The 26,396-nt window shown below is 39.8% G+C and overlaps 1 protein-coding gene across 3 annotated transcripts in view; it reads right to left on the bottom strand.

The window, feature by feature from the left end:
* Positions 1-26,396, bottom strand: part of LOC101174935 (leucine-rich repeat and fibronectin type III domain-containing protein 1-like protein) — a 79,217-nt gene that overhangs the window by 42,455 nt on the left and 10,366 nt on the right. For all 3 annotated transcript variants that reach the window (XM_023961611.1, XM_023961610.1, XM_023961612.1), the window contains exons 3-8: positions 20,246-20,462; positions 19,161-19,312; positions 18,767-19,020; positions 18,419-18,662; positions 18,167-18,324; positions 16,077-16,457 (exon numbers count right to left, since the gene is read on the bottom strand). In XM_023961611.1, coding sequence (XP_023817379.1) covers positions 16,077-16,457; positions 18,167-18,324; positions 18,419-18,662; positions 18,767-19,020; positions 19,161-19,312; positions 20,246-20,438 — 1,382 coding nt within the window. In that variant the 5' untranslated portion in view covers positions 20,439-20,462. The remainder of the gene's footprint in view (positions 1-16,076; positions 16,458-18,166; positions 18,325-18,418; positions 18,663-18,766; positions 19,021-19,160; positions 19,313-20,245; positions 20,463-26,396) is intronic.

The following is a 26,396-nucleotide window of genomic DNA, read 5'->3' as shown; positions in this document are numbered from 1 at the left end:
CAAATCTTGCAAATAACCTTGTACTGTACCATCATCATCCTTTTTATATTTAAATCCGTCAATAGGCCCACTTTGCTCACCTTGCTCCATCTCGCCTCTAGCTGCCAACCACTTCCCTGACTTTCCTGACCTGAATAATTTGAATAACGTATAAAACCAGAAATGGGTCTCACTACAAAGTCTCCTCTGCAGGTTGATAACTAACAATAAAAAGGTGTCACATATAAGGAAGGACCACACATTTTGGTGTTAGAGCTTCACAGATAACTGAAGAACACATATTTACCTTCAGATAAAACAGAAAAAATATTACTTTTTGTATGCAGGACTTTTTATTTTATTGTATTTGAGCACAACTTGAGATCTTGGCAATGAAAAAAAAACAAACAAATAAAAAGAAAAGCAGTACTCTCTTCTAAATGGACAAAAATCAACAACAACAAAAAAGCTTATATCGTTTTGAGCACATGAGCTGTTGGCCCTCAGACAATCTATTTCCTGGGCATCTCTCCAAACTCAGACACCCAGTTCTGTGATTGTATAGGTCACAAGAAACACAAACGGGGCCACTAGAGCAGGTTCCAGGGGTGATTGGACTGGTGCTTTCAGGAAGAGGGCTGTCAGTCAGGCTGCTTTCTCCTAATGAGCATCTCACACCTGGAACTCAATTCCCAGTACAAGAACTGCCAACTCTGAGCTCATTGAGTAAACAGATAAAATCATGGTGGGGCTGCACAGTGTTGCAGTGGTTAGCGCTCTTGCCTCCCAGCAACAAGATTTGAATCCCGGCTGGGATCTTTATGTGTGGAATTTGACTGTTCTCCCTGTACATGTGGGGGTTTTCTGCGGGCACTCCGGCTTCCTTCCACACTCCCAAAATATGCTTCATGGGTTAACTGGTCATTCTCAAGTGTCCCTAGGTGTGAGTGTGATGGGGTTGTGTGCCCTGTGACAGACTGGCGACCTGTCCAGGGTGCACTCCGCCTTCGCCCAACAATACATGGGGCAATCCCGACAGGGATATAACGAGTTAGGAAAATAAATGGATAAAATCAATCAAAACTGCCAGCATATCTCTACATTTTTATAGTTTCTTGTCACATATATCCACCTATTTTATTTTATCAATTCATTTTTCTTGGTCTTTTTCTACTTTTTTAATATTTGTTGTTTCTATGTGAAATCAATTTACTGTTGTGCTTGTCCACTGACAACCCCATCTGTATTATTGCTGCTTTCTGTTATCTTTTCTATGTTGATTTAACTTGTCTTTTTATTTAGGAACCATCTACCTGTCTATAGGGACTAACGATGGAAATTAGCCTTTATATTTGCATTTTTAAATGTTAAATGAATAGATGCTGACCCTAACACAAGAATCCAACTTACATGCTCTGTTTGCACACATTCAGACTAATTCTTTTGTCTTCAGCATGAAGCAATTTCAGTTCCTCTGCTTGTTTACTGCCACAGGTACTCGAGAAAGCTTTGCATGTGTTTCTAGTTAGAAATCACATGAAATCAAAGCATGTTGTCAGTTTCCTCTGGCATTACTTTGTCCATGTATCTGACTCACAAGCTTGTAAAACTCCTGGTGTGTGCATCCCTCTGTGTTTGCGTATCTTTTGTCTTTCATGCATCTGAGGGAGTTGTGTTTTTTTTGTGTCTGAACAGATGACATTTGTTCTGCAGCTTGATGACTCACTTGCATCTTAAAACCTGCTCACAAAGCATGTATTTTGCATGCAGCTGAACAAGGTTTTCACTCCTAATGAGTCGTCCCTCTTTTGACCATCCTAATGTTATTTTCTTTTCTTTCATCTTTCATTTTCTTTTCCTACCTTTTGTAGCCTTCTTTTCATGCCTCCTGCTTCCTTTTTATCTCTTTTCAAGTCCTTCCTTTCTCTTCCTTTTTTTAGTTTCCCTTCAGTCTGTCACCCCTTTCTCCTATTTCTACACACATCTTCTCTTTCATCTGTCTTCATCCCCAACTTGTGACTCCTCCCTTGTGTCTTGCATACTTATTTTGTCCTAATGCAAACTCTGCCCTATTTAAAAAAATGTGTAGAGAAGAATTAAGGAACATTAAATAAATGCTTTATTTATATCTGGGATGTCATTAAGGATGAAGATAGAAATCATTTAAGTGCAGCTTCAAAATAATGAAGATAGAGTAAGCAAGGCTCTATGCAAAACCGTTATACATGTTTTGCATATCTTGAATAACTGCAGGGAATCAGTTTGTCTTTAAAACAGCTAAGATTCCAAGAAAAAGGAAGAAATTACTATTCAGATGTTTGGATAAGTGATTCAACTGACAGATTAGGACTACTTATAGGAGTTGATGGAAGGGCACTTAAGCGAGCCATTCTTAGCACCAATAAAACCAAAACTGAAAGGAAATTATACGCCTACTTCTAATTGAAGTAAATACTGAATACGTTTATTTTTGGCTTTAATATAATCGTTTAAAACATGTTGTTTTTGGCATTTTAATTTTTATCTGTTTCATGTTCAAGAGTTTGAGGTTCAATAGGATGTTTAAAAATTTAGGCTAATTTGGCCAAAATCTTTTCCTCCTTTGTCCTATTTTTGAGTGTGCTCCCTGTTTTGCTCTTAACAAGTATGTTACAAATATATGTGGGTTTTTCAGAATAACTGAAGATGAAAACCTGACACTAGACCTTTTGAAAAGTTTTTTTAAGTTTATGGCAGTCAGTAAAGCTGCCCAATCATCAACCAAATTTAAATTTAGAATTCACTTCAAATGAATGTATGTAATTGATCCATAAATGTTTTAGATATTCAATAAAATCTGATTTAATGATCTGGATTCATCAAACTTCAAAGCAGAACTTAAGAACTATGCCTTCAGAGATTTTCCACAGCAAATCGCCCCACGATTGGCACATAGGATTTGGCTTCAGTCCATTGATGCTCTTCCTGACCAAACTCTTTGGATTATCCGAATTTAGCATAAACACATGAAAAATACTTGAAAAGGATGAATACTACTCCTATGAGCATGCCGTAGATAATGATCATGTAAATAGGCAAACAAAAACTGAATGGGAGTTGGAAGGTGTAGTATTTTAACATCAATCAACGCTTCCATTGTGAAGATGCTTCACTTGACCTGAAAGATGCCTTGTTCCATTTAACGGATTAACACGTCCTTCACTGGGAAAAAACAACAATTGGGCAAACACAAGCTTAAAAGAGAGGGGGAATGGCACAAACCTCAATTGTAGTGTGCTTTTAAGTTGCTGCACTTTAAAACTCAAAAACAAATTGTAGCAACCGTTTTTATTCATTAACTTTAAGAAATGAGGCACTATTTTTGAAGGAGTTGAATTACCGTGATAGACTTTTCAAGGTTGGAATAAATGTATTTAAGATGAGGTGGCAATTGAAGTGAAAAGATGATTATAAAAATGAAGGAAGATGGAATTTTAATACTGAACAGCAAGAAGTGAAGAATATTAAGATGTTTAGAGTTAATAAGAAGTAAGGGCTAAAAGGAAATTCACATCGGGGTTTTTAAAATCTTATTTCCATAAACTCTTTTTTTTCCTTACAATGGAGGATTTTCAATCAGGGTCATAAGGGGTTCTGACTGAGCCTACTCCAGTTATATTTATGTTGTCTGTCCAGATACATCTAAAGACAAAGCCATACATTATGTGGGCCAAATAGGATCTTTATGATAAAGATAACAATTTTTAATGGAGGGAGCCAGACAATTCAGAGAAACAAGGAAAACTTAACAAGCACAACCCTCCGCACTATCATACAGCTACCACACATGATTTTTTTTGAACTACATTTCAGTGTACTGCGATGCTGCAAGCTCTGTAAATTTTACTTTATAGTGAAATTTGATTTTACAACATTAAAAACTTTAGTTTTCTTTTTTTTCCTACCTTCTACCCCTTTCCCAAGAAGGCTTAAGACGAGCGAGCACCTTGAGGAAGTTTTGCATGTCTAAAGGTCTATTGAATATTATGCAAGGTGACAAAAACGTAGTCATTACTAAAACCTTAGTCGCATGCACCCATACAAACCCTCGTATTTGTGCATGAGAGTAAGGCTTAACCTAGAGGAGTTGATTTCATGGTACTTCGTTAAAAATCTATTTAGGTAAAAGTAAACATTTTCACACACAGCTCTAATGCACTCCATCTTTCCACATTTACCTGAGTAGATTTTTAATGAAAAATATGTACAACATGCCTGCATCTTACAGACAGCCTGTGTCCACCTGTAAGGGAAATTGTAACAAAGGCTTTAAGAATTTGGTTGCTTGCATTGCAAACTCATGTCTCTTGCCCCAGTTTACCACCTAAATCTTCTCTCCTCTCTTCTTATTACTTCTTGCTCACCACTGCTTCCTCTCAGTTTTCTCTCCATCCAATTCCTTTTTCATTCCCTCAAATAATGCATGGGGTCTCCTCATCACAACCCCCCACCCCCACCAGCTTTCTCACTTCCTAACTGCTTGCCTGCTTTAATTATTTTTGCCCCAGTCTATAAAGATCAGAGAGCTTGGATGGGGAGGGCAGAGGAAACACAGATTTAGGATTGGGGTAGTTGTGGGATAATTAGGCATTGATTAGGAACATTGACGATTATGGCTTGCATTGCAAAACTGTGCTTTGCTTAGAAAAGCAAATGCAAGTGAAGACTCAAACAGAACAGAGAAAGGTAGAGCTGCCAGGTGGGAAAATGGATAATGCGAATTTCCGCCGGGCAATAAATAGTTCTATAGTACACAGGCACAACTTGCCCCCCTTACTGGCTCAGCTGCTTTTGCTGTACCTGGACAGAGCTACTCATGACAAATTCAAGAAACAACTTTTTTTTTTCAAAATGTGCTTGCCTAGTGGTGACAAACAGACATAACTTTTAGAAGAATCTGCAAAAGTGACATTTTTTGGTTTCCTTGGCAGCTGATGTTTTTGTTGACCACGCCCACATTCTTAACATGTTCATATCGTAAGTCACATTGTTTCTTTCAGCTTTTGTCAAGAATACATGCATTACATATTCCCAATATTCTGGCACATAATGTTTGAGCCAGGGAAACGCCACGCCAACGCCTTTCAAAATCTACAAATGTTAAAACAAACAAGTTTTCACAAGTAGCTTCCCAATGATGCCCAAAGAAATATAAGGTAATAAATGAAATTCAACAGGAGGAGTTTGAATTTGTAGAAGGTACTTAAGGTCATTTTTATTGTCATTTAATTCCTGAGGTTAACAAAACTTTGGTTGAGGCTGTAGACAGGTGGAGTGTATAGTGTTTTGTGAGACAAAAAATATACACTTTTCCCATAAAGAGCAAAAATGTAAAAATAACCAAATATCCCACTGCCGAACTTAAGGTCCTGTGCCCATGCTTGAGATATCCCGACACTTGTGTTTTCATTTTGTAAGTGGATTTTCAGATATTTCTTTGGCCCCATTCATTTTTCATGGTTTCTCCCGCTGTGACGGGTGGTGGTGGTTCCTATCCCCAAAATTAATTTGACCAAGTACTCGGTGCTTGGAAATGTTGGTGAGGTTTGAGTATGTTGAGGTAAAAACTCAAGGACACAGAGGCATGTAAGGTAAACAAAGCTAAGAAAATATGGAAGGAGGACAGCATACTTATGCAAAATTAAAGAAAAAAGACTAAGTAATGTCTTCAGTGTCTTTGAACTTAACTTCTCTGATCCGACTCATTAGTTCGGCTTTTAATTGGCTCAAATAAAGCAGGTGCCAGCAATGCAAGAGAGGATGCCGATTTTTGTGTGAATACTGAGTGTGCTTGTATGCATGCTGTGTGTATTTGTACACTAATAGTTCTCATTAGACCCTTAAGCTCATTAGTACTTATCCAGTGAATTATTCAATTAAATTAGGGTGACCCACAGCAAACTGACTGCTTATTGTTGCCAGTTGGTGCTGAAAAACTTACATTTTCACTCAAATTTATATTCTGTGTGCTGTGATTGAGCAAATTAGAGGCTATAAATTGATGGTAATTCTCAGTCAGGCAAGAGTAGACCAACATGACTAAATTGCCTGCTCATAGTAGCAGCAAGATACGTGATTCTTGGAAGTGCAAGCAAGCAAAGTTAATTTATTTATGCAGCACTTTTCAGAGAAGACCAAATTTTTTTGGCTCATAGAGATTGCATTAAGTTTTGCATGCACACATTTTTATGTGGTTCATCTGGGTTACATTTTAAATGTGTATAAAACACGCTTCAGGGAGCCGGTTTAGCTCGTGCTGGTTTGCGGCGCCTTCCGTCCGTGAAACCAGGGTTCGACTCCGGGCTGCTCCCTGTTCCCTTCTCTACCTCTGTGCCGGTTCCAAGCCCGGTTTGAGAAGGTTGCGTCAGGAAGGGCATCTGGTGTAAAACATTGCCAAGTTTACCATGCGACTTGTTCGCTGTGGCGACCCCTGATGGGAGAAGCCAAAAGAGGAAGAAGAAGATAAAACCAGCTTCAGAAAGACTGGTAAATTACATACACACATTTCCATCTGGCTTTCAGAACCTTCTTTAGCATAGAGGCCAATCCAAATAGTTACTTAAATTTGATCTCACATGAGAAATAAAGTAACTGTCCTGCATATTTACTATAGAAACTTAAAAATATTAGAAGTTTAATGTTGGAAGTACTATGACTATACTATAACTACTATAACTATAACAACTATAGCTTTAAACTAATCTTTGCCTTTTCCGTTTAGCAAGAATTTTACAAATATAACAAATTGCAGTCTACTTTCACTTTCAGCTTCTCCCATCAGGGGTTGCCACAGTGAAACAACCCTCCCGCGAGGATGAGTCGCATGGTTAACTTGGCAATGTTTTATGCCGGATGCCCTTCCTGATGCAACCTTCTCAATCCAACTGGGCTTGGGAGAAGGGAATAGGGAGCAGCCTGGAATTGAACCCTGGTTTTACAGACAGAAGGCGCCGCAAACCAGTACGAGCTAAACCCCCAAATATAAAAAAGTGCAGTAATCAGTAAAAATTGAGGATGCAAAGAATTTTGAACAATTCAGACAGAGGAGAAGAGTGCAGGGAAAAATGACTTTTGTAAACGTATGGCAGGAAAAAAAAATGGCATGGGATTGAGCAGGTACTTCCTTATCACTTTGTCCAGGTGGAAGAATGTCCAGTCAGAATTAATCTATTTAGGGTAGGTGTTTGAACTATATACCCAGGAGACATTATGGCCAGTTTGAGAGGCATCAATTCTGCTGCTTGAAGGTGGGGTTTGATGTATCGATTACAAGTGTCCTCTGTATCAAACTACAGTACAGGAACGAATAAAGACAGATGGACAGAAACGTAAACGGTTTTAAGGCATCAACTGTGTTGCCAGTAAGGTTCTGTGTTATACTCCACATCTCACAACGTCAGAAAGCTCAAAGCAGAGGTATTTTATCAGTGTGATATATGTGCATTTAAAGTCCAAGCTGAATTCTGAACAGCAAAAAGGAATAATAAGGAGTTTATCTATATCTATATTTAAATTATACATTTATACACATCAGTTAAAGTTAAGAATTATGTAGCATATTTTCTCATCTATAGTTCAAATGGATACAAATATTGTTACTTTTTTATTCTAACATGAGCATTTTTAGAAAGTTCTGTTACAAACTCCATGTCAGATCGGTTTTCTTATCTTAGCCCTTACAGCTGACATTCAGGTAACTCCAGAACGTTGTGGCTTACGCCCTTATGTGAGACTAAGAAAAAGGACAAGACAGGGCGCAGACACTCATGCACGCACACACACACCCATACACCCATTTGGTGGTTGGATATTCTATTTACTGATTTTTTTTTAAGCCTAAAAAGAATTCTAACCTTAACTGCGATAAGAAACACATGATCCTTAACTATTAGCTGAACCAGCAATTAAACCCTAGCTCTACATCTAACAAGGAATCTAAAGGCTGTATTTCTTTACATTAGGGGAGGTCCAAATTTTTCATTAACCCCACTAATCTCTGTAAGGTTAATCAGCGGGGAATGGTTGTGATGCAAGTACACATATCCCTCCCCCACCATCATCATCACCTTACAAGCAAACACTCACACAAACACACAAAGACACACACAGCTAGTTCGTTAATCCTTTTTCTGAGAACTGGTCTGGGCAGAAATACAGTTTAATGGATATTAATCTCAAAACATCATGTTCTTATCTGCTGGGTGGAATCTTTCTGAGTTGGCCACCATTATTTGCAATGAAGAAAAAGTACAGGACATACTTTAGTAATAATTATTTTGAATAAATAGTTAAAGAAATATTTAAAGTAAGAAAATGTATATATTATTTTCCAAATTATTTACAATATTCAGAACAACTTGTCATTTCTGTGTTTCAAAAGGGTTAGCAGTTTTTATTTATTCACATAATTATAATCTTTTGTGTAGAACCAGGCCCTTTCCAAAAGATTTGATTATCATGGAAATGTGTATTTATTTCCACATTTCCATAAAAAAAAAATCAACTCTAATAGAATATAGATTCAGGAATTACTGTTGATTGATTTTAAACACTTAGTACTGTATTTGTTTGAATGAATTGGGGATCCAGGCTCATAAAACACACAAAAACAGGAATTCAGAAAATTATAGCTGGATTTCTGCAAAAAATAACTGTAAAAACTGACTAATTAAATCTGAGAATTTATTTGCATGTTTTTGTTTGAATAGAAGTTCAAAAAAGGGATAGGATACATATTTTAGAGTAGAATGGATAATTGGACAGTAACTCCTGTGATGTCCCTTTGCAGTGTTTTACATCCAAATATAATACATGTATTCAGTAAAAATCTTTTAAAATATGTGGAAAAAATGTATGTTTCTTCACAGAAAAGATCTATATCGTTGGGAAAAAAAGATTAATGTTAAATAAATCTATTTGCTTACTTGTAGAGATTCAAATTTTGCCAGCTATGTGATTAGAAAAAAACGGATTTCATGAAAGTGAAGCCAGTCGATCTAAACTGGCTGTTTAAGACAGAAGAAATTCTAAATAAAATGCCCCTATTTGAAGAACAAATAATCCGATTCCGGTCTAGCCTTCAAACAGGACAATAAACCACTAAATGTGTCTGACTTTTTAACCACTGAGTTTTTTCTAGAGGCAGACAAGAGGTTAGATGTGCCACATCTGTTTTTCCCCTCTCCCCTGCTGTCATTGTAAAAGGACCACTTTCTGATGGCTATTTGTAAAATTTGTGGATGGGGACTTTGGAGATTCAAAATGAGATTTAGAAACACACGCACACACAAGCAAACACACAATCAGACCTAAATCTACCTGGAAACAGCAGTGTTGTGCACCTGTGAAGTCACATTTACAGCATTGAGCAGCCAGCTGGAAATAGATCCTCAGCAGAGGAGCGCGTGCCCTGTTCGACAATGTCAGAAGCTGCTTGTCTCTAACTCACTCTACAGAACTCCCCTTCTCTTCTTCTTCTTCTTTAGCAGTCCGTCGATGTCGACGATGACGCGGGGAGGAGCTTGTGCCTATGGCGTATGTGGGAGGACATCCCAATTGCTGTCTTGAATGTCCTGTCGCAGGTTTCACACCTGTAGGTCGCTTCAGTGGGTGGAGGTGCTGGTTCTAGTCTACGCTGCCTTCTTTTTAACGATAGCTGAACATTTCGTTCCCTGATAGCAGCAGCAGCACCGGTCACCACCCTCCTCCATGTCACACGGTCTTCAGCTTTTCCCTTCCAGTTGTCATATTGATTTATGTTCTTCAGGTGTCTCTTGAATACGTCTTTAAAGCGTAGTAGCGGGGCTCCAACTTTTCTTGCTCCTTCTTTCAATTCTCCAAAGAAAACAGCTTTTGGTAGTCTGGTGTCTTCCATGCGTATAACATGCCCTGCCCACCTTAGTTGACATGTGGTGAGCATTTCTTCAACACTCGGCATTTCTGCCCTATTCAGTACCTCGAGGTTTGATACATTATCTTTCCATGAGATGTTCATTAGTTGTCGGAGATGTCTCTGCTGTACTTTATAAAGACTCTTAATATGGCGTTTGTAGGTGGTCCAAGTTTCAGAGCTGTACAGAAGTGTTGGCATTATGATGGCTCTGTAGACTTTTATCTTGGTTTTCAGGTGGATTCCTCTCTGGTCCCACAGACGACTTCTCAATTTTCCGAAGGCTGACGCTGCAGATTGAATTCTTTTTGATATTTCTGTGTCTATACTTCCACTATTGGAGATAGTACTTCCCAGGTAAGAGAACTTGTCTACTTCAGCCAGTGGAGTACCATTCAGGAGCACTGTTCGTGGGTTTAGCTTTGCATTATGGGTGTCTTGGATTAGGACTTCTGTTTTCTTGATGTTGATTGTTAGTCCAAATCTTGCGGAAGCTTCAGCAAAGGCTGTCAGTAGCTCTTGCATGGCCTGAAGACTTTGAGTTACAAGTGCTGAATCATCTGCAAAGAGCAACTCCTGTATCAGTAGTTCCCGTGACTTGTTCTTTGCTTTCAGGCGCCTAAGATTGAAAAGATCTCCATCGCTTCTGGTTCTAATAAAGAGGTCACCAAGTTCTTCTGGCATGCTTTGTAGGACTGCAGTAAGAAAAATATTGAATAAGGTTGGTGCAAGAACACATCCTTGCTTCACACCATGTCCCACACTGAATGCGTCTGAACAACTATCACCACAGCGGATACTAGCAGTCATACCATCATGAAAACTACGTAACACTCTAATAAAGGTTTGTGGGCAACCGTAACGACTCAGTAGTTTCCATAGGGTCTCTCTGTGAACCGTGTGAAAAGCCTTGCTGAGGTCCACAAAGGTGACAATTAGTGGTTGGCGTTGTTCAGCACACTTTTCTTGCAGTTGTCGCAGTGTGAATATCATATCATGAGTAGATCTGTTGGCTCTGAAGCCACACTGACTCTCAGGAAGGATGTCTTCAGCAAGAGTCTGTAATCTAAATTGAAGAATTTTGGCAAGTATCTTAGCCGCTACTGAAAGAAGTGAAATTCCCCTGTGGTTTCCACATTCTGCACGGTCTCCTTTTCTTTTATAAATAGTCACGATGATTGCATCCTTGAAATCTTGAGGGACTTCTGCTGTTGTTGTTGACCAGATGTTGCGGAATAGCTGCAACAGGTGTTTTGTCAAAGCTGGTCCACCATATTTCCAGACCTCCGATGGTATACCATCTGGTCCTGCAGCTTTCCCACATTTTGTTCTCTTAATGGCCTTGTCAAGCTCTTCTGTGGTTGGTGGTGTATCCATGTGATACCTGACCGGTAGTTGTGGAATGTTGCTGACAGCAACATCATCAACGGTGGTCTCTGGATTCAGCAGGAGGCTGAAGTGCTCTCTCCATCTCTCCATGATCTTGCTTTTGTCTGTGTGGAGCACGCTGCCATCAATACTCTTCACTGGGTCCAAGCAGGCACCCTTCCGACCTTAAACTTCCTTCAGTGATGCAAAGAAGGCTTTGGAGTCATTTCGGTCTGCAAGGCTCTGGATTCCATCTGCTTTCTTGGTCCACCATACATTTTTCATTTGCCGCAGTTTCCTTTGGAGCTCAGATTTTACGGTCTTGTATTTGCTTTTTGTTGTTCTAGTACATCTAGGAGCTAGTGTCTTGTGGAACAGCATATTCTTCTTGTTGATAAGTTCCATAATTTCTTCGTTTGATTCATCAAACCAGTCTGCATGTTTCCTAGTGGGTTTGCCAAGCACGCCTGATGCCGCACTATACACTGTTTTCTTCAAGGCTTGCCACTGTTCTTCACAAGTACCAGTTGGTGGTGTTAAGAGATTTTCATTGATCACAGTTACAAGCTTGTCCATCTCACTTTGTTTCTTCAACTTCACTACGTTCAGTTTCTTGGGGGGGGTTGATCCTTTCTTCTTCATAGGTGGAGGTTTTAGTTTGATGTTACATTTGGAGCGGATCATGAAATGATCAGTAGAGCACTCGGCTCCCCTCATAGCTCTGGTGCTACGAAAGTCCCTCATATCACACTTTCTTGTAATGATGTAATCCAGTAGAGTTGGGTGCTTGGATCTTGGATGGTTCCAGGAGTGGTACCACTTGTCTGGGAAGTTAAAGAATGTATTTGTGATAGCCAGTTCGTGTTCAGAACACTTTGTCAGGAGCATTTCGCCATTTGAATTCATTTTCCCTCTTCCAAATTTTCCCAACGTTTGGGGCCATGCTTCATGTTCCTTTCCTACTCTTGCATTAAAGTCTCCTAATAGTATGAGCTTGTCTGCAGCAGGAGTCTCAGAGAGCAAGCTGTCTAGTGAGTGATAAAAGAGCTCTTTAACATCATCGTTGTTGGTCATTGTTGGTGCATAGGCTGAGATCAGTGTGAGATATCTTCTTTGACCAATATGAATTCTTAATGATATCAAACGGTCGTTCTTTCCAGTTGGTAGTGACTCAAGATCTTTTACAAGTCGATTTGAAATTGCAAAGCCAACCCCTGCTTCTCTTTTTTCACCTGATGGTTTGCCAGACCAGTAGAATGTATGAAAATGTTCTCTGAGTTGGCCCTGATTAGAGAAGCGAGTTTCTTGTAATGCTGCTATGTCAATCTTGTAGCGTTCCAGTTCACGTGAAATGAGAGCTGTTCTTCTTTCAGGTCGATCATGGTTGTCCAGTAGGGTTCTGACATTCCATGATGCCAGCACAAGATTAGTGGTTTTTGTACCGCTGTTGTGGATTCCCGCCGACCGCGGTTTGCCAGCCAGGATTGTATGAACGAGCAATTTTTAGTCCACCTCTTCTAGGACCTTCCCTGTACTAGGGCAGGCAGTGCATCCCTAAACAGGGCTGCCTTGTCATTGGAGCAGCTACCTTGCAATGCTGTCGTTCGTCAGCAAAAGCACGGCCATCACACTCCAACCGCCTGTGTGCAGAGATCATGCTGCGGCTTCCAGTTCATCAGACCTGCCGGTGTGCCCTCACTCCATCGCCACAGGGCTTTTCCACTCCTCTCCTAGCTTGGGCACTTATAGGAACTAGTAGCTTGCCCAGTACTGCTAGTACCCTCTCCGTTGGTAGCAAAAGTACAGAGGCAAGGACGAACCAAGACAGTCTGCACACATGCAGCCAACTGCATCCGATGGCTGGAGCAGACCCGGATAAGGTTCTGCAACACCCTTGGTGGCCGCGTCGGCACTGCGGTGCTGGCTCATCCGCTGTCTAGCCGTTGGGATTTGTATCCTCTTCCGCCATTGTACACCGTTGGCCAGACTTTTTGTTTCAGCTGTAACCCTAGGTGGGGGGGCAAGAGGGTGCTATCACTTGCCCAAGGTGAACCCTCAGACTAGTGGAGGGAAGGAGGTGTCTTACTTCTCCATTCTAGACTGGCTCCAAGCTGGTGTCAAGCAACAAGCAATATCAATATCAACATCTAGCCACGTCTAGCCACCGCCCATGTAGAACTCCATACAGAACTCCCCTACTCACACTACAATCACACTGCCACAGGGACTTTTTCTATCTCTTTTATTATACAGAATGGGTAATAATTTATACTTTTTGAAAGTATAGGGGTGCTAGCAGTTACAAGTTCTTAATGAAGTTTAAAAAATATCAAAGGCAGGTTAAAAAGATAACCCCTATCAAAAACAATAACGACTAAAAATGACTGACCCAAGTAACAGAATATTTCTATACGAAGGCCATGCCTGCCACTGTGTACATTTTGCGCATTTTCCACGTATGCAATTTTGGTCTTCCATGATATTTCATGATGTGATCGATTTGCGCAGATGTCTGTTAAGGGTTTTAACTGACAGGCCTTTATGTGAATTTTTGGTTGAGAATTACACAGTTTATGCGTATTTAACATAGTTAATACGTAATTATTGCGTAAATCGCAATTGTGTGTGGTGTTTGTAAGATGCATACCCAAATTTGTGGCTTTCCACAACTATCCAAATTTGTCTAACAGACATGCATTTACCACCGATGAATAACTTTTATCTCGCATACACGGTGCCCATATGACATTTAAAGTACATATTTGATGCAGAAATCACTAATGAATAGCATATAAATGGCACAATAATCGAGCACAGTTCATGTTCTACGTTCTACGTTGATTTCCCCCAGAGCCAGAGAGCAGGGAGGCATGGGGGGAAAGAGAGTGGCGCCCCAGCCCAACCAGGAGAGCAGCCCCCCGCAGCTACAGGAGGGCCCAACGCCGGGCCCCACCTGAGAGGGGCGCTCACAGCCACAGACGAGCACCTCGTCACCACCCAGGAGTTCTGGGCATCCCCCCGCCCATACCCCAGGTACGAGCCAGGACCCCCCAAGGGAGTTCCAGGCAGCCACCCACCAGGCTCACGGTTGGTCCAGAAAGGAGCAGGACGGGGGCCAGCCGCCCCGGCCCAGGAGGGGGGCACCCCGGGAGAAGGGGTCCACAAGGGTTGTTGTAAACGTGGCCCGACCAGGTTCGGCCACTGGTCGAAATTTGGCGAGGACAAGCACCCGGGGGCAAGGACCAGAACCCACCCCACAGGGACACAGACACCCCCGGCTCAGGTGTAATGCGATCCCCGGCTTGTGACCTTGCCAAAAAAGGCTCAGGGATCCCTCTCCCTGCGTGGAGAGAGCACCGCCAGGCCCAGGAAACCGGCACCCGGGGGACACGGCCGCCGTTGCCAAGGGCCCCGTACCCACTACTAGGGATGGGGTAGGGGACAGATGGATTTCTGTGTTCTTTGTGTGGTTTATTCATACTTCTTCTGTGGTTTTTTATTTGGTTTATTTGTGATACATCTGTGAAAATTTCATGTAAATACCACAACTTTTTTCACTTTTTGTTTCATATATTGAATGACCAATGGATGACCAATTTTCATCTGGGCAATATGCACAAAATCTTTGTTGTGGCTGTGTGACATGCCTTTAAGATAGTTTTGGTAAAGAAATCATACAGCTTCCTTTCACCTTATGTTCCTAAAATTTGTCATTAAATCTCACTAATATTTACTGTATATCCTTTTATAGATCATTGCTTCTGATTGTTCTTAAAACAGAAAATCTTGAAAGCTCCAATGTTCAGCAAACCCTTTAAAGGAAACATAGCTCATGCTGATCTTGGAAGGCGACGTTGGGTTTTTCTAAGAGGAAACAGCAGAGCACATTACGGGGGTTGCTGAGAGAAAAACCTTTCCCTGCTGGTTTGCATGTAAACATTCTAAAGCAAAGCAAAACTTCCCTTCAACGCACCAAAAGGTAGAAGAAAAACTCTGACAGACAGTGACCTATATACCCTAACACAATGAACATAATGAGTCGTTAAAACAAAAAAAGTCTGCGAAACAGCGGGACTACGAAGGATGAACAACAAAAGCCAGGGACCGATGTCTTGAAAGGCTGCGTTTTAAGTTTTGTGTTTCAACAAAGTAAACATAACTAGTAATTGGACCAGTTAGTTTTATTCTGCAGTGCTTGTTGAAGTAAACTGTTTAATTTATTTTATTCAGGTCCAAATTTACTTCAAATCAAAATTAAAAGTAAGCCCTAGAGTATACTGTATGAGTATCTAATGGAAAAAAATCCAGCTATTGTTTTACCAAAATTACCGGAATAAACTGTAAATGAATACCCAATAATGCCCTGCAACTTGAAACTCTAGCTGTCTGGCTACAGCATGCAAGTGGTGTTGTTTTCAGTAGGTTGCTGGAAAACTGGAATTGAATGTTTCAGTTAGATTGTAGAAATTATTGATCATGATGGGAATTAGTTTAGACTTTACAAAATATGAATATGTATCTCATTCATAAAAAGTACAGAAAAAAACATTTTGCTGTCATGCATTCAAAGGGGCTGAGGTGCTTTAAACAACTGTCATCTGGTCTCATCTTCATAACAGGACTTTTCCTTTAAACTTTATGCACAGCTGCAAGTACAGATCCTCTCACTGGCAAAAAATAATCTAGCATTGAAAGCCAGAATGTTTTTTACTGATCCTTGACAAGTGTCACCATAGTTACCACAGTGCAAATCAAAACACACACAGATTAAAATGAATTGAGTATGTGGATATGGACAGACCTGTAAACCAGAGTGTCATCCCCAGAGCTGTTGTACTGGACCTGGAACATTCTGACTCCAGATGTTGGGGTTTGACTGCTCCATCTAATGAGGGCAGAGTTTCCTGTCAGTTCCACCAATGACACCCTCCTGTCTGCCCCTCTTGTCTCGTTGTTGGGCAGTGAAACCTTTGAGGAGGTCAGGATGTCAGAGAGCGCAGGCTCAGAAGAAGGATCTCGGCTGCGGCTGGTGCTGTTTGCCAGATGAGGCACTGCAGTGACAACCACTTCCACTCTTCCTGTGGATTCGCCTGCAGCGTTGGAGGCGATACAAGTAAAGTTTCCAGAATCCTTTTGCGATGTGACATTGATCTCCAGACTTCCATTAGGGAAAACTAAAGTCCTGTTGAGTTGAATATAAAAACAGAAATAACTGATTAAACACCTGTTTTGTTCTTCGTTTCATTCTCTTTGAATATTTTTTATTTTTTTCTGGTGTGGTCTCAAGTGGTCAAAAGTATTTTAAAAATCAGCTGAAACTGATAAAACCAATTTTGTTCTTCACAGTGGAATGCCATGGCAGCTCTATTACACAGTGTCATCCACCATTAAAAGGTTTGTAATAGAAAACAAAGCCGTTGATGTCTGGTTGTAACCTAATAAAAATCATTTTCTGAAATTTATTTCTACCAGAAAGACTGTTACAAAATAGTAATGCCAAATTTTTGTTATTTAAAGTTGACTGACTAATGAATTAACACATGCAGGTCTTAAAAAAGATCAACTGTGGCACTGGTTCCACAAAGGTATATATCACGTATTAATAAACAAGCATGTTACAGTTTGTAATCTATTGACCCAAATAAAAATGTCATAACAAATAATGCAGAGAAAAAGACATAATCCATCATCCATTCATTTACCACACATGGCGGTAAGACTTGGTGACAAAGGAAAGCATATTCCAGCGATAGTTGAAAAAAATGAGGGTCAAACTTTGGACAAGCTGTCAGCCAAGTGACTTTATATTTCCTGATATCTATCATGTTATTTGGGTGCTCTCTTCTAACCTACGGTGTATTCAGACTGGAAAAGTCAGTTGGTTGGATCGAGTCCTGAACCTTGCGCTTGGTCTGTATTCAGACTGCCTTTAAACCAGACAGTTCTGTTTCGAACCAAAGCTTGTAAACAAAAGAACATCACTAAAGATCTCTTCAGTCATTGGCCAGGAATGATGAGGGTGGGCCAAAGCAACGACAGAGAATATGAATAGCATGGTATCTGCCCTTTAAGTGAGCAAAATATGTCCAGTCTGAATACACCCTTAAAGTCCTAAAAGGTTTGGGAATGTTTTTTTTTTCTCTCCGGATGACCATTATTTAGTAAATGCAAACTAGCACCTTGAGTGGGGTTACCTTATGTTGAGTTAAAGGGCCTATACCATGCTATTCCTAAGCCTTTTATAGTAGACAATATCCAACAATAATATATTATCTGTGGCAATCAAAAGAACACATTTTATTATTTTCCTAAGTTATTTTCCAACCCAGAAGTAAGACGACTCGATCTTTTGAGGCACCGGATTTTGCTCTTTGTGGATGCCGCCCATTTTATGATGTCAAGTTAGAGCTGACCTCGGCAACATGTCTGCGTCTCCCCCATGAAAACAAGCAACATCCAAACCTTTGCAAAAATGGATGTCCATATCGTGCATATAAAAGGAAAGCGTAGAGTAGCCGATTGCAGCTACCTCCACAGAGAAAGTGAGTGTTTCTGTTAGTCTAGGGGTGGTGCTGGCAGCCCAGACACTTCCTGGAAGGGTCTGTTCTCACTGGTCTACGTCAGCTCTTGAGAACCCGCTCGTTTTCGTGGATTGGGAGGGGCTGGTGGTCAGAGCGCAGGTTTTTAGAGAACTACACAGAAAATGCGTGAACAGATCAAAGCACTGCTTTGTTTTTTTTTTTTCATGAGGACTACACATTACAATACACTTAAAAGATCAAAAAGTTGATTTTGCATGGTATAAGCCCTTTATGTCATGTTTTCTAGCGAAAAATTCCCTCTCATCAAATTATATACATTTCAAAACTTAGTTTAGCATCAAGCTCATACTTCGAGCCATTAGATATTAGGCGTCCTTCGGGGCTTATCCAGTGGACTTCCGGTTCTGGGTCGCCATTTGCTTTGCACTTCAGACTTGCAGGCTGGCCTTCCATAATAACGGTAAGAGGTGATCTTCGAGTAAGAACTGGTGGGTCACAGATAAACTCCTACAAAAACAACACAGAAAAGGGGAAAAGTTTAGCTGTTCAGTGAAAAAAATCACTTTGGCACCTCTGACACCCTTATTTAAAAAGCTCAAACCTCTTCAGGAATTGTCCAGAAATACTTGGCACTGAGGTCTGACGGCGAGGCACATGTCTCAAGGTCATCTTCTCTGGTTAGTCTCCTTAACCACAGTAGCTCACAGTTACAGTGAAGTGGGTTGCCGCCGAAACTCAACACAAGGGAAGAAAGAGGGGAACCTTTGGACTTGGCATACACTGGTATTCTTAGAAACAAGGGGTCTGGAGGAATTTTCTTTAACTTGTTGGACGTCATATCTAGCCTGATAAAGAAATTACACAAGACAAACATGTAAAATTATTTAGGAAATGTGGCAGGTTTTCTGTTTTCCAATTCTTCAAAAAAGACCATCAGCTTTTATCTTACCTGGCTAATTTATGCAGATTGGTGAATACCCCCTGTGGAACATTTTCTATGAGGTTGTGATCCATATTTAGGGTATTGACATTGGTTAGGTGCCCTATAGTCTCCCATGGAACCTGAATAAGGTTGTTGTAGCTAAGATCTAGATCTTCCAGTGTTGACAAGAAGTCATCAAAAGCGTGGGGAGATATAGAGTGTAGTTGGTTATTGGCCAAGATCAGATGGCGAAGGTTTGTGAGACCTTTGAAATGTTCATCCTGTTTGTTGGTGCAACAAAGAAGAAAAAAACATTGTCAGTTTTCACCTATGTTCTATATATTATTGAGTAAATAGCGCACATTGATTTGGCTAAGCATCCATTCCACTTTACAATTTTTACTCTGGGATTTTAACTCACCTTTATCACAGTTATTCTGTTGGAGTCTAGGTGAAGTGCTCTAAGCCGCCGCAGGTCACTGAAAGCTGAAGGAAGGATCTGACTGATGGTGTTTTTTGACAGCGTCAGATGTAACAAGCTGGTCATGTTGGCAAAATCTTTTCTTCGGACAGCTGAAAAGAAAAGAAAACAAACTTACTTAAGAACCAAGTAAGAACTAGTACTTTATTATTTCTGTTTTTTTTTATTGTTCAAATTTATTTTTATGTTAAATCTTGGCTGTTATATACTCTGTAAACACATTGGGAGCATCTTCATTGCATGTTTTGCCATGCCAACTCTGAACTCTGGATGCGCTGCAACGCAAAACCTGCCTATGCTTTAAACCTGACGCAGGACCTTAGATCGCGTCTGTACATTGATTTAACATTGAAATTTGACGTCCCTCAGTGTGACCAAAACTTTACAGTAAATTAAAAATAGTGGCTGAAAAAGCCAAAAAAGACTGCTATGTTAATCAGTCCATGAGCTTCATAAATACATTTCACAAATAAGAAATGAATTTGTACTGATTATCTTTATTAATCAAGCTCTTCATCGGAAAACAGAAAACATGTTAATGGTGCTTAAAATAACAATAATAATAATAATAATAATTTTAAAAAAGAGCAGTTTTGAAGTGTACCTTTCTAAAAGTCGATTTAGGTTTGAAATACGCTTAAGTATGCATATGCATCTAAACACACTGCATACCCACTTAACTCGTGCTATTGTGTTTTAAGTGGCTGGTTTCTTAACATATTAGTGGCTTTCTTCTCCCTACCCAGAGAGGATCAATCCATGGCTATCACCTTGACATTTCATAGAGCACCGGACTTCAAAAACCATAAAAAGTGCATTTTATTTAAGTGGCATGTAAACTAAATGCTGACTTAAGAAAAATATTAGACAAGATTTAAAGGAACGTGAACTTCTGGGATTTGGTATCTGATGGCTATGACTAAACTTCATAGCTTTGAGTGGTGAAAACATCGATTAGGGTTTATTAATCAAGTGACAGGGAAATATAATATATCAATAATATATGACTATACTGTATGAGGTACCTGTGATGAAGTTCTCTTGAAGGCGAAGCTCCACTGTGCGTCGATCAATGGCAGTGGGAACAAAGAGCAGGCCTGTCTTAGAGCAGAGGATCGCTAGCGATGGAGAAAGGCTCTGGCACATACAGCGCTTTGGACATGGTTGCCCCCTGCATACTGCTGCCAGCAACAGCAAGGAGAACCACAGCCGTTCCATTGTCCTCCACCGGGAACGGGGCAACTGAAGATAGGAAGAATGTAAAAATGAGTGAAAAGGAAAAAAAAATAGTGACATGATATGGTTGCTCACAAGTACCGGTAATAGTTAGGTGAACTTGTTTTAACCTTTATTTTTTATACCATATATTTGTTTATTTTCAATTAGAAATGTGTGCTTTAGACTGTTCAAGTGCAGGTTTGATTCCCAACCTTAGCCAGGTAGTTTTGGGTTACTTCTAATGAGATGGCCAGGTTGACTGGATTCAAATAGGCCATAAAAGTTATTCCATTTCTTCCTAGATTAAATTAGTTTTTACATACAAAACTTTTTTTTTTTTGCAACGCAAAAGACTCCGGTAGATGCAACAAGTGCTCACATAGGGGTGGAAAACAATACCTGACTAGAAAACAAACACAAGCCCAAAAAGATAAACTAGCCATGCTAGTCTCTTGGTCATAATGTAAGTGCTTGTACCTTTTCACCAGACATCCTTTTATCCTTCTACCCCAGTGTGACAGGATAAGGGAGAGCGCTTAAATGTGCCTAAGATACTTTATTTCACTCTTTCTGGCAGTTTTTATGTAGTGCTACATCTCTGTTTCTACACACGCTGAAGTAAACGATGTTGGTCCTTTTTTTGGAGAATTGTACACGTCTCAACCATCGAGTCGCTGAATTAGAATCTTTTGCTGTAAAGTACAGCATTTCACTCGTTTCGCCTTTAGCATTTTGACTGAAGCTTTGCACACCCTTACCTGCTGTTACATGAGCCTGCCCACAACTGCTGGCTAAGAATTTTCAGCAAAGCTGAAAAAAATAAAAGTGATTGATATGTCTAAAACAAAGCACCAACATGAATAACCGACAGCCATGTTTTTATACGGTAACGGTAGTTCTGTAAAAACTAAAACTCAGTTGAACACTCACTGGCCACTTTATTAGGCACACCTGTTCAACTGCTTGCTAACACAATCACAATCTAATCAGCCAATCACAGGGCAGCAACTCAATGCACGTATGAATTTAGACATGGTCAGGACAATTTGCTACAGTTCAAATCAGCTTCAGAAGAAAGGGGATTGAAGTGACTTTGAATGTGGCATTCTTGTTGGTGCCAGGCGGGCTGATCTGGCTTTTTCAGAAACTGCTGATCTACTGGGATGCACAAACATCTCTAGGGTTTATAGAGAATAGTACGAAAAAGAGAAAATGTCCACACGATAAATGCGGATGGTAGGGTCAGAATTAAGCATCAACAACATAAAAACATGGATCCATCCTGTTTTGTATCGATGGTATAGGCAGATGGTGGTGGTGTAATGGTTATCGAGGATATTTTCTTGGCAGACTTTGGAACTTTCGTACCAATTGAGCACCATTACAACACCACAGCCTGCTGAGTGTTGTGAACCATCATGTCAAAATGGACCAAACTCTCTGAGGAATGTTTCCAGTGCCTTGTTGAATCTAAGCTACCAAGGATTAAGGCAGTTCTGAAGGCAAAAATGGGGTCCTCCTGTAAGTGCTCAGTTGCTGGTAAGCCTGTGTTTGAAGGAGGGTTGATGTGTTTGTCGGGATGGCAGGTTTTTAAATCTGCTACATTCAGACACTACACACATGCACTTTGTATTGTATGTTTGTTGCAACCGTGGTGCAGCAGTAGGGCGGTCAACCTCTGATCAGAATATTGCAGGTTTGATTCCTGCGAAGTGTCCCTGTTCAAGAAGCTGAACCCCATCTTACCTCTGGTGGAAGGTTGACGCCAGTGTTAGGCAGCGGAGCCAAACAGATCAGTGTGTGAATGTGTGTTAATGGGTTTGTGACTGTAAATCGCTTTGGGCCTTTGAGGAAGGTAGAACGCGCTATACAAGTATACGCCATTTACCATTTAAAAGAAAAATTTCTGCTTGTGTGCCTGCTAATGTGCCTATACATGAGCCTATAAATCTTCAGTTGTGTTGCTGAATGAAATCTTGTGCTTCAGAGAAAAAAAAATAAAGATAAAGGCCTTACAATACAGATTATTAATAATGTGTCAATATGCTAAATGGCAGCTTTACCTTGCTTACTGGTTGTATAATCATGTCATATACCATGAAGAAAATATGGTAGCAAAAAAAAAAATGGGACAAGTAAGTTAAACCTGGTGGAAATCTTGAAAAAGTGTAAAAGTTAGGAACAGAAGAGCCGAGACAACAAGAGATGAAGCTTAAGCAAAAACAAAGTGCTCCAAGAAAATGGGGTTTCTGTCAAAAGCAGGGGTGAGGGCAAAGCCTAGATTGGCTGCTGAAGAAAAAAAAACTTGATGGGGGCTTGTAACTTAGCAACAGCCAATGAAATGAGGATGGTAACAGTAAGGAGGTGGGAAGAGTGTGTGCGTCTGTCATGGTTGTGGGGGTGTAGTGTGAGTCTGTGTACGGTACTATGAAAAAGTGTAAGATTGGTCTGTAAATCTGACAAGAAATGAATCTGGATCATTGCTGTCATCACTACAGAGGGGAGAAAACGGTGGATCTTTCAGAGAATAAATGCAGAGGAGCTTTATTATTGATATCTAATAAATCCATTTTCAGTCCAAAGTACACATTGCATGATTTTTTTCTAAACTATTCTGATTTCTTGTTTTTTTTTAAATAAATTTCCCAATCGCAAACTATTAAAATTAGATGAACCTATCAGACTACACACCCACCCCCAATTTCTCATCCCATGGTAGGATAGCAGAAAGCATGCTTTCTCACTACGTCAAAACTTATGTCTGTGGGAATCATGTCAAACACAGACATTTCTTTTGAGAAATCAAAAAGAAAACAAGGCAAAAAGACTTGTCTTACTGAATTCTATTTGAATTGTTCAGCTCCTTCTTCCTCCTTTTCGCAAGATTGAAATAGAACATCACAATATTTCTTTGCCTGTGCCTCCACTGTGACAAAGTAGTACATTTCAGCCTAGCAACACATCAAGACAGTCGATTTACAATTTCTTCATCAAATGAAACCAGAACAAATACTCAGCCTTGGTGACAAAACTCTATCTCCATGACAACCACGCAGGAAAAAATCTCAACATTAGTCACCATTAAGCATGAAAATATAATGGTCATAGAGGTGAGAAAACTGTTTCTAAATTAAGCTGGTAGATATTTTATACATTTTTTATAGTAATGGCAGTTGATACCCATAAAATAGATTTATTTTATATAAACATACATTACAGTTTTCAAAGTGGAAAATTCAAATGTTTTTTATATAAGGAGAAAACATAGAAGCAGTTTATTCATTTGTATACCTTTGCCGGTAAAACACCTAGAAAAGTTTCTTGATGAAGTCATGAGAGTAACCACTGTGGCACTAAGGATCTACTGTGCAGCAGTGACATACCACATCTTATAAAGTTTCTGGCACAGATCTGGAATGGAAAAGAATGAGAGATGAACCATCTACTCTTTAGGGATCATAGAAAACACAGACTTGACTGAGCTGAGCTTTCCACCCTTTAAAATCAGTGAGGAAAACTATACCCTTTGTTCTCACTGATATGGCAGCGCAGCTGCCTCAGCTCCAGCCTCAAATCACAGCTGGATGGTATCTTTTTAAATCACACAAAGTCTTACTCATTACAATGAACTTGAATTGTACATCTTTGTTCTTTTATCAATTCAGAAATGTTCTCATTTGTCTTTGTGGAATTTTAATGAAATTAATCTGAACACAGTTTGCTTTTTGGTGACTTTGCTTGATTAGTCTGACTTCTTTATAACTGCTCTAAATAAAGTAATACATAAGTTGATTTCCTCCTACCATAATTATCTTTGATACAATGTCTCATTCTGACTCAGTGCAGTGACTCACAACTGAGACATCTATTCCAGGTGGTTGTAAATTTTTCATAGGTGTGAGAATGCTTGACTGTTTGTGTCTCTTTTTGGCCCTGTGGAGGAGGGAAACCATCTCAGGTGTACTCTGCCTCTGTTCGAACAGTTAGACCAGGTTCAGGCAGATAATTTCAGATTCTGTCAATGACTCATTGATGAGAGGAAGACTCAACCCATTCCTGTGGACATCTGTCAAATAACCATATTTTCAAGTTGAAGAAAAAATTACTGCATTAGCTTTGTGGCATCTGTCCTGAAAAATATGGGTGTACTTAAATACATGCAATTTTAAGATTAACTGTAAACCTTAATTTACTAACTGGACTTGGCAAAGACTTTCTCTGTTAAATTGGCAAAATGATTCATTATAATAAACCATTTTCTGGCAGAAAGTACAACATTTAAATGAGAAACCGTAGCACAGACAATTAATGAGACATAAACAGTGGTGGACAAAATTGTTGGTACCCCTCAGTTAAAGAAAGAAAGTCCACAATGCTCACTGAAATGACTGGAAACGTTCAAAAGTAACAATAAATGAAAATTTCTTGAAAATTAAATAATTAAAATCAGCCATTACTTTTGAGATGTTGGTTTTTTGGAGGTTGTTCTGGGGTCTCTGGATACAGTTTGAACTATCCGTCTCCTCAATTTGCCATCAATTTTCCTCTTCCGGCCACTTCCAGGGAGGTTGGCTACTGTTCCGTGGTTCTTAAACTTCTGAATAATATGTGCCACTGTTGTCACAGGAACTTCAAGCTGCTTAGAGATGGTTTTATAGCCTTTACCTTTGAGATGTTAGTCTATAATTTTGTTTCTAATGTCCTGGGACAATTCTCTCCTTCGCTTTGTGTTGTCCATGTTCAGTGTGGTACACACCTTTACACCAAACAGCAACGTGACTATTTGTCTCCCTTTAAATTGGCAGACTGATTATGGGTTTGAAAACAGCTGTGATGTCAATTAAAGGACATACCTGAGTTCATCATGACCCCCTGGACAATTAGTTCTCAGTCTTTTATGGAGGTACCATCATTTTTGTCCAGCCCTATTTCATTAGTTTTTTTTTTTTTAAATAATTCTGTTAATCAACAACTCAAAAGTAATGACTGATTTTGATTATTATTATATTTATATTTATTTTAAATAAATTTTAATTTATTGTTACTTTTGAATTGAACTTTTGAAAAAGTCATTTCAGTGAGCATTGTGGACTTTCTTTCTTTAACTGAGGGGTACCAAAAATTTTGTCCACCACTGTATGTAGGCTATTTTTCTTGGAGGATTCCTTAACCCCCATCTTTCTCTAACTATTGAATTTTTTTTTATTTTTTCAGCTGTTTCCCTTGACTCAGATTAAGATGACTCTTTTAGGTCAAATAACCCTGTATGTGCCCCCTCTCACACTGGCCTTTGCTGTATCTATCCCCCATTCTCTTTTTTGCTTATCAAGGTGATTATTTCAGTCAGACAACTCGTGCAGTAATAATAATATTTGTTTTCACATCTTTTGTTTTTCTTTTTCACATTCTTTGTTTTGCATTCAGATTCCTTTAAGTTTACGTTTCAAATTCCTTAAACTTTGCATTTCACATTCCTCTAGTTGGCATTTCACATTCCTCTAGTTGGCATTTCACATTCCTTTAGTTGACATTTCACATTCCTTTAGTTGGCATTTCACATTCCTTTAGTTGGCATTTCACATTCCTTTATAATTGCCATTTTACATTCTTTTAGTTTGGCATGAGACTCCGTGCAATTCCACGAGACAAATTTCCATAAACTTTTGGGTAATAACTACCCCTAACAGAGCTCACAGGTTGAAGCCGAGGAGGAGGGTGGGGCGACAAACGCAGCGCTGCAGTAAAGAAGGATGAACAGCTTACACACCTGGACTTAATGTAGGACGCTGAACAGGTGAGTTGATTAACTGAACCGCCCTAGGGGAGTAACCGAAGCAAACGCACTGCCTGAGTTATCTGCCTGAAATTGCTCCCAAGGTCGCTCACTGCTGCCAGGTCATGGTATTGAAGCGTTATGAGTTTTTTTCAACACTTTGGTATGTGGCAAACAACCCCAAG

The sequence above is a fragment of the Oryzias latipes genome, chromosome 13, assembly GCF_002234675.1.
Source record: "Oryzias latipes chromosome 13, ASM223467v1".
In the NCBI taxonomy this organism is placed as follows: domain Eukaryota; kingdom Metazoa; phylum Chordata; class Actinopteri; order Beloniformes; family Adrianichthyidae; genus Oryzias; species Oryzias latipes.
This window is presented reverse-complemented; position numbering and strand designations above follow the sequence as displayed.